Raw genomic sequence first — 9,265 nt, 5'->3', positions numbered from 1 at the left:
TATGTAAGCAGCGTAGGTCAGTTAAGTTATATAAGCATTGTAGCTCATTGTAGTTATGTAAGAAGCGTAGGTCAGTTAAGTTATATAAGTATTTTAGCTCATTGTAGTTATGTAAGCAGCGTAGGTCAGTTAAGTTATATAAGCATTGTAGCTCATTGTAGTTATGTAAGCAGCGTAGGTCAGTTAAGTTATATAAGCATTGTAGCTCATTGTAGTTACGTAAGCAGCGTAGGTCAGTTAAGTTATATAAGCATTGTAGCTCATTGTAGTTATGTAAGCAACGTAGGTCAGTTAAGTTATATATGCATTGTAGCTCATTGTAGTTATGTAAGCAGCGTAGGTCAGTTAAGTTATATAAGCATTGTAGCTTATTGTAATTATGCAATCAGCGTAGGTCAGTTTAGTTATAATAAGTAATGTAGATCATTGTAGTTTATATAAGCAGATATCTCATTAGCTTGACAATTGAATCATTACCCTCATATTTACCTTGACTCTTCGTCGAAGGGGTGCTATGATAGTTCACGTGACCAAATCCCTCCACTTTTGACGGTCAGCCGTTGAACTTAGCATGATATCAAGAGAGACCTGTCCGTTTTTTTACAGTGTCCAGAAAACTGTTCTTTGTGCTCCCTCCACTGGACACATTTGAAACTGAAACTTATTGGACTGGCTATTTCCTTCCATCTTGTACTTGTTACTTGTTCAATAAAACAGCACACAACAAAGAAAAAATTGTGCAGGTTGTTAATGTGTCTTTTCATGATTCTTTTACTTAGTCAAATATGGCTTTAAATATTATATGCTTATATTCAAACCAACGATATACCTGAGCTGAATAAGATTGACGAATATTATTGAAACGTATACAAATAATTGAAGCTCTTATAGTCTTATTAGCTAAATTATACATTACACGCTTACTTTAGTTTTTAAACATTATTACTTCATGTGAAGAGGACATGCCCAGCATAATTAATTACCCCAACGATAAATGCAATGTTAATTAATCTCCTGTTACGTGTCGTAACGTTGAGAAAAAGGATTGGTTACGAGAGGTTTCCGGATGTAGCATTTCCAGGTAAACAAACACAAAAAATAGTATGCAAATTCGAATGTACAATAAAAAGGAGTTTTCTTAAGTCTTTTCTGATACCATATTGAATACATACATGTTATTTTTGAACTCCACTAAAAAGAAATGTTAAAAGCCCTTGGTAAGTTTATTTGTCAAAAGATTTACTGAATTATATAAATTTTTTATGTATGAAATTTCAACATTATTTATCAATGTATTTATTACACACTACTACACAGACTGTACTACTTCTTAGCCTACTTTTATAAACGAATCCATGGGCTATAGGTGCTTTGCTCTAACCTATGTGAACAATTTAACTCTTTGTAACAGAAAAGTACAGTATATATTTTGGGGCACTTTTTAACACTAAATAAAAGTTTCTAAGCTCTTTTGCTAGTAACAAAAGTAACATTTTGGCAACATTGTTTCGTTGATCTAATTTCTTCCGAAATCACCCCCCCCCCTTTACACCATCTTTCCCTCTGCAAACGTTATTTTATGTTTAGGTTGCCTCACCCCCCACTTTTATCGATATTTTTTTTTCTGTTACTATATTACTATATCGTATAGTTTAAATAATGTAAACCTAATCGAAAAATCAAATTATAAGCAAAGTAGAGATTTCTGTGTTTAAAATGTGTTGCCAAAATGCCCATTATTGGAACACTATACCACAGTTCACCTTGATACACTTACTGATAATAATAAAATAACTTGGCTAAAGTTATGAACAAAAAAAAAGGTGATGTTAGTGTCAATACACCAAAGACATTTCAATTCTTGGAAAACTTGGGTGAAAATAGTTGAAAAATCATTGACGTTATCATAACTACAGACTTCCTTATATGTTCAAGTTATATATATATATATATATATATATATATATATATATATATATATATATATATATATATATATATATATATATATATATATATATATATATATATATATATACAGTTTTTTTTTTCTAACCTGCTTGCAACTGATCTATTTTTTACCCTCTCTCTCTTTTTCCTTCTCTTGTTCTCTCTCTTTTCCATTTCTCTCTTTTTCACCTTCTCTATCAATTTCTCCTTCTCCCCCTCACTCTCTCTTGCGCGTTCTCCCTCCTTTGTTCTCTCTTTCTCCTTCTCTTTCTTTGTCTTTCTCTCTTTCCCTTCTCTTGTTTTCTCTCTTTCCCCCTTTCTCTCTCTCTCTCTCTCTCTCTTTCATGCGCATCCTACTTTGTTTAGTTCTTTATGTATTCACGTTCGCACTTCAGCATGAAGGTTTAAATCTCAATCCTTATCTAATTCTGAAAATGTTACAGACTAACATTTTTTTGTGTAAGGAAGTCTTTAGGCCCTTTATTTTGTTGTTGACCACAGACATTTTTAGGTAATTTCACTTACAACTCAAATAGATCTAATATTTTTAATTTATTTATTACTCCAATTTATCTAATAGCAAAGAAATTGAACTTAATTATAATTTTATAGTCGTTTATCAAATTTGTTCATTTTTCGTCTGATAATTTATAATGTAAAGATCTGATTTATATATATTTTTTTCTACTGTGTACATTCTCATTACAATTTTTAAAAATTCAGGTTTGGATGTGAATGTTTGGCGCACTTGACGACATCGACCATGAAGACTTCTTTAGCAGCATTGTTTAGTGTTTTAATGTTCACAACATTGGTAAACGCAGGTATTATAAATGACATGTAAATGAATGTTAATAGGCCTATTGTGACATTCTTATAAAATTTAAAGAAAAGAAAATCTTATATATTCTTATATAATGTATAGAAATAAATGAATACATATTTCAATATTTATCTAGTAAAAAAACATTATTTAAACATTCGTATAAATTAGATATTAGAAATACGTATTTGCCAAATAAAACGGCAGAATTTCACCAGAGCGTTCCTTTGTTCTGTTGACGTGTTCTTTTGACCTAATCTTGCCAACTGCAAGAGGGTTTGGAGAACATGAAGATAATCTTTCGATTCCACAAGATCCTCAATTATCACATAAACTTTAATATCGCCGACAAAAATAGTAGCATCGAACCCAACTAAAGCCTAATCAACTACTTACCTTTAATTTTAAAAGGGGTAATAACGGTAGAACGCCGCAAACAGCAAGACATCGCACAAAACGTCTGTGCCTCTAACATTAAAACGATCATCTAGCAGGAGTCAAGGACGCTCTTTTTTTTTTTCGGAAACAAACGACGAAAACTTTCTGGTGCTCTATGTGCAGAGAATGGCGGTAGGAGTCAACAAAAGACAATACCGAGGTGGGCAGTAGTTAAAAAATTCCATTTTACTTAGCTTATAGATGATATCAAATGTTAAGTGGCAGATATCAACTAAAAACACTGCGGCACTGTCAAATAACTCATATCTAGATTGAAAGTTTCTTAGTGAACTAAGTCTCCCCTTTCAGACCTTGTGATCTGTGAAGCAGATGATGTATAGGTCATCTGTTTCTATGACCCACGGTAAATGAGGGTGTCGTGTGGCCAGTACAACGACCAACCGCCTTTACTTTTTCCAAACTAATGTCAGGTACACATTAGAGCTTGTTGGACACTAATTCGACCTAAACATCCCGAAAGAAAAAAAAATCTCAGTCTTCACCAGGATTCGAGATAAACTTTACATTTTTATTTTTCTTATTTTCAAACTAGAATCATGCGAACAGACCTAATTAAACATAGAAGAATAAACCTGTTTTTCATTAGTTTTACTTTCAAATAACATAATAATGTAAACAAGAAATTGTTTTACTTTCAGTTTATTATTATAAAGTACCCGACTGTGTGGTAGATTTTATACAGAAAGTTAAGACTGGTCAAAACTTCTGTCTGTAAGTATAAATGTGACACTTTCGAGGTCTGAACAGCTGTTCAACTCTTATTAATCTTTATTTTTACACTTTCAACAAATAAAGACTATATACAATTTAAAAAGGAAAATGACTTTCATAAGTTAATGTTTTCTCTACTATTAAATCTATGAGCTGTCTTTAAGTTGAAAAGCATATACGATCAACATAAAATACTGTCACTCTACTCTGTGTTACATGGAAAATGTGGGAAAATAGTCACACTACACAGTGTTACATTGATTGTGTGGGAGAATATAGTCACACTACACAGTGTTACATTGATTGTGTGGGAGAATATAGTCACACTACACTGTGTTACACTGATTGTGTGGGAAAATAGAGTCACACTACACTGTGTAACATTGATTGTGTGGTAAAATAGAGTCACACTACACTGTGTTACATTGATTGTGAGGTAAAATAGAGTCACACTACACTGTGTTACACTGATTGTGTGGGAAAATAGAGTCACACTACACTGTGTAACATTGATCGTGTGGTAAAATAGAGTCACACTACACTGTGTTACATTGATTGTGAGGTAAAATAGAGTCACACTACACTGTGTTACATTGATTGTGAGGTAAAATAGAGTCACACTACACTGTCTTACACTGATTGTGTGGTAAAATAGAGTCACACTACACTGTGTTACATTGATTGTGTGGTAAAATAGAGTCACACTACACTGTGTTACACTGATTGTGTGGGAAAATAGAGTCACACTACACTGTGTAACATTGATTGTGTGGTAAAATAGAGTCACACTACACTGTGTTACATTGATTGTGAGGTAAAATAGAGTCACACTACACTGTGTTACATTGATTGTGAGGTAAAATAGAGTCACACTACACTGTCTTACACTGATTGTGTGGTAAAATAGAGTCACACTACACTGTGTTACACTGATTATGAGTTAAAATAGAGTCACACTACACTGTGTTACATTGATTGTGAGGTAAAATAGAGTCACACTACACTGTGTTACATTGATTGTGTTGGAGAAGAATCACACTACACTGTGTTACATTGATTGTTAGGGAGAATAGAGTCACACTACACTGTGTTACATTGATTGTGTGGTAAAATCGAATGACACTACACTGTGTTACATTGATTGTGAGGTAAAATAGAGTCACACTACACTGTGTTACATTGATTGTGTTGGAGAAGAATCACACTACACTGTGTTACACTGATTGTGGGAGAATAGAGTCACACTACACTGTGTTACATTGATTGTGTGGGAGAATAGAGTCACACTACACTGTGTTACATTGATTGTTCGGGAGAATAGAGTCACACTACACTGTGTTACAATGATTGTGTGGGAGAATAGAGTCACACTACACTGTGTTACATTGATTGTTCGGGAGAATAGAGTCACACTACACTGTGTTACATTGATTGTGTGGTAAAATCGAATCACATTACACTGTGTTACATTGATTGTGTGGTAAAATAGAGTCACACTACACTGTGTTACATTGATTGTGTGGGAGAATAGAGTCACACTCCACTGTAATACATTGATTGTGTGGTAAAATAGAGTCACACTCCACTGTGTTACATTGATTGTGTGGTAAAATAGAGTCACACTAAACTGTTACATGAATTGTGTGGGAGAAGAGAGTAACACTAAAGTGTGTTGACAAGGGCTGTGTGGGGGGAGACGTATCACACCTTTTATTATTAGATTGTCTGTGTGTTAGAGCATTGAGAAGAAAGCTTGTTACTTTGAATAATCTTGCTGAAATTATTTCATTGCATTTCAGTGCAGCCAGGACGTATTCAAATTGTTCAGTGGAAAGTCTACACTTACCAGCTTATGACAGTGAATGGGTTTATGATGAAATTCTTCAGAAGTGGAGAAGCATGGGGGTTAACTGCTGTAAGGCAAATTTTACATTATACACTTGACACTCCATACTGTGCATTATAAACTTTTCTTAATACGCTTTTTATTATTTGCTTTACACATGTACACTGTAGCTACATTGGTATCTATCACTTGTTACACTTTTGTTAGACAACGTAGGCATGTTTGTATTGGTTGAATGAATTCTGATGTAACCATTACAAAGACAGGTTATAAATAGGAGTGGAACAGCTGATTAAGGACAAAGTGGAAGTCGGAGACAGAAAGACAGAAAGTCGAATGTTTATTGTAGTTTGGAAGTGCATTGAAGTTAGAGATTGAGAGACAGAATGATTTATTTCCCTTGTTGGTATCAAACAAAATAATTAATTAGCAGTAATTAATTGACTAATCAGTAAATTTCTTTATCGATTAATGTCTTGCTACGCCAATGAATAATTGTGCAAAATTTCAACTTGATCCAAGAATGACTATAGGAGAAATAACGTGTACGTACTTTTTATCAGACAGACAGTCAGACAGACAGAGTTGATATAAGCTTTGAATGGTGAAGCTCTTTTAAGTTTTATTCCAGTTCAGTTATTATAAAATAATACAGTATTTTTATATGGTCTGTCTGAAGCTACACATAGAAGATTGCGTAAACAACAACTCTCAATTACTCCATTTTTTATAATCATGTTTTTTTTTTTGTAATATTATATTTTATGCATCATATATTAAAATCATATTATAGGCCGACACATTCAATAATTAATTTTAGGGAGTATCAAAGAAAATAACAATAAGACGTAATCTACGTAGATTATTTGTTACTAGTCGACCCGCGGCGTAAGATACGCCGATATTTTGCAGGGCTGGCCTTAGGCCACTACAACCTATGCATTCGCAGTGTGCCCCACACTTTCCTAGAACCCGAACTTATTCTAGGTGTATAAATTATTAAATCAAACCATTCTATAACTTATAACAGATTTCCCGCGGAATTCTGACTTACCAGGAGTTCTGGAATTCTCCTGAAATTATTAAAATCTTTTGTAAACTCATACAAATCTCATGAAATATATAGACAAAAAATGGCATTTTGGGGTGTCATTCATTATGGAATCCTAAGCGCGGAAAAAGAACGGCATTATGCAATACCCGTAATTGTGGAATCTGGTGAAAGAAGCTTCTAGTACCTTAAACTAATGAAGAATAGCCTGAGGTCAAAAATTCTCGTAGATAGATTGAAACATTTGGTAATTCTTGCTATTGAGCGTGATCTATGTAGGAAACAGAATTTTTATGATATACTGTATGACTTCGCTACACGCAAAGTAGTTCTGCACGTAGTAGAAAATGAATAAAATACAAAGACGAATTTATTTTCTAATCCAAACTCTTAATTTCCACTTATTATTCGTATCCCTACCCAATCTTGGCGCCGCGAAATCCGTTTCGCATAGGGCTCATAACGGTTGAGTTCGGCCCTGCTAATTACTGACGGGGGAATACAGAGTAAATTACTTGTTCTCCTCCCCCACCATCTTTTTTTTTCGCCGTTAAAACTACCTGTGGTAGAAATAAAAAGTGTGATCTTTTCATGACTTCTTGGTCACAACAGTTAAGTCCGGCCCTGCTATTTTGTGACGGGTGAATACTCCTTGTTCTCCCCCCCCCCTCTTTTTTTTTGTAGGGTAACTCTAGTCCGACTTGCAGAAATAAAAGAGCTATATTTCTTTTACTTTTAGTCGAAACTCTTGAGCCATGAAGAGAATTATCTATAGAGATTATTACATCAATTATAATTTTTTTTTTACTCTTTTAGCCACAACTTTGACGGAACTACATGAACGTAAGTATTGTTGTTTTTTTTTTACTTTAAAGTTTTAGTTTTCAGAGGGTTTTTTTTTTAATGTTTTTTGTTTAGAAGTGTGGGGTTCTTGTGGCAGAGTGGCTTTGTCTCATGTCCCACAAAGTCTGCAAAAGATTGTTTTTGAGAAGTTATAAAGATACAAGTTGAAGTCATGCTCTTCGTCTATTCTTAGTCTGTTGAACCGTTTTGGGCACCAAGAACTTTTGACCGTCATTCTCCATTCCCCTTTCATTTTTCCTTGGATAAAATTTATTTCAATGACAGATCTGTCCATTCTTTTAAGTTGTTTGTCCATCGCTTTCTCTGTCTGCCTCTTCTTCCTTTCCTGGTACTGTTTCCCAGAGGAAGGTCTTTGCGAGGCCTAAATGCTTGTGATATGGCCATAAAGTTTATGCTATCGTTTTTTTTTAATTAGTTAGCAGGTCATCGTGTGTTCCAGATGCTGTATTAATCCTGTGTCTAATATTTTTATTTATGATGCAGTCCTTGTAAGTGATACCTAGAAACTTTCTGTAGTATCTCACTACGTAACGTATCTTATTTTAATAGGATAATTAGAAGTTTAAATACATACAATAATCATTCATAAATTTAAACATATTGTTATCAATGTTAACATTTTATTTCAGGTTACCATGGAATGGAATTCCTTGATATGATCATTCCAACTTCGATGGAAAATCCAAACTCTGGGTCGAGCTTACTTTTTAAAAGCAATGCATTAGTCAAAGCTTTATATTTGGGATGTGTACTTTTTTTTTTTACATTAACTTACTTCTAAAGTCCCTTTAATAAATACAGTTTCTGTTAGAAAAATTATAGCTTGCTTGAAATAAACTGTCTGGCCTAATATTCTAAGGTGTCTGTTGTTTGACAACTTTTAATGTTATTTTGATTTTTAAAAAATGCATTATAGCTAAACTTTGGACTAAACAATATATCATGTATCTAAACCCCTATCCAGCTTTTGATACTGAATTTTATAGTGCACTCATATGAAGAGAGAGTGAGAGATAAAGAGAGATGGAGAGAGAGAATCTGGAACGATCTAATACGATTAATTAAATTTTTTCAGGATACATTTTATTAAAATTAGGTGTACCATAACTTGAGGATAGATTTTTATACAATCCTTTGGTGTTGAGAAGTTATTTTCCTTAAAAATTCCATTACATAATATTAATGATTTTGAGATTTTTGTAACGTTTTAGCTCTAAAGTTAAATGTTGTGTAAGATTGAAGTTCGATTTTATACAATTATATGGGCCTTAAAATGTTTTTCATAAAAATCTGAAAATACTGATTTTTTATAACGAGTTTTAGCGACGTTTTGGGAAAAAATTAATTGTTTTATATACTACAAGACCGTTAGTAAGGTTTTCAGAAAGAAATTCGGAACAATCTTTCTCTGTTAATCAAATTATGGCTGATGATTTGTGAGAAAATAAAAGTAATAACAGGTCAATGTCTCTTTAATACAAGATCCAGAATATTCTTTACCGATAAGTCTTTAGTGATTTTTTCAGCATGAAAATTAAATGTAAAATAAGTCTAAAGAGTT

The 9,265-nt window shown here is 33.2% G+C and overlaps 1 protein-coding gene across 2 annotated transcripts; it reads left to right on the top strand.

Annotated features, from left to right (window-relative positions):
• The first annotated feature begins 1,078 nt into the window (after positions 1–1,078).
• Positions 1,079–8,556, top strand: LOC106053792 (uncharacterized). 2 transcript variants are annotated; one of them, XM_013209412.2, is made up of 6 exons: positions 1,079–1,217; positions 2,674–2,774; positions 3,871–3,943; positions 5,743–5,858; positions 7,657–7,683; positions 8,334–8,556. In XM_013209412.2, exons 2-6 carry the CDS (start codon positions 2,714–2,716, stop codon positions 8,483–8,485), a joined length of 429 nt encoding a protein of 142 aa, XP_013064866.2. In that variant the 5' UTR covers positions 1,079–1,217; positions 2,674–2,713; the 3' UTR covers positions 8,486–8,556. The 2 variants fall into 2 exon arrangements, with proteins under 2 accessions (XP_013064866.2, XP_055883324.1); XM_056027349.1 differs by lacking the exon at positions 1,079–1,217 and adding an exon at positions 2,370–2,461.
• The last annotated feature ends 709 nt before the right edge of the window (positions 8,557–9,265 follow it).

The sequence above is a fragment of the Biomphalaria glabrata genome, chromosome 4 (genome assembly GCF_947242115.1).
Source record: "Biomphalaria glabrata chromosome 4, xgBioGlab47.1, whole genome shotgun sequence".
Taxonomy (NCBI): domain Eukaryota; kingdom Metazoa; phylum Mollusca; class Gastropoda; family Planorbidae; genus Biomphalaria; species Biomphalaria glabrata.
Note: the sequence above shows the minus strand (reverse complement) of the source record. Positions and strands in the feature narration are given on the sequence as shown.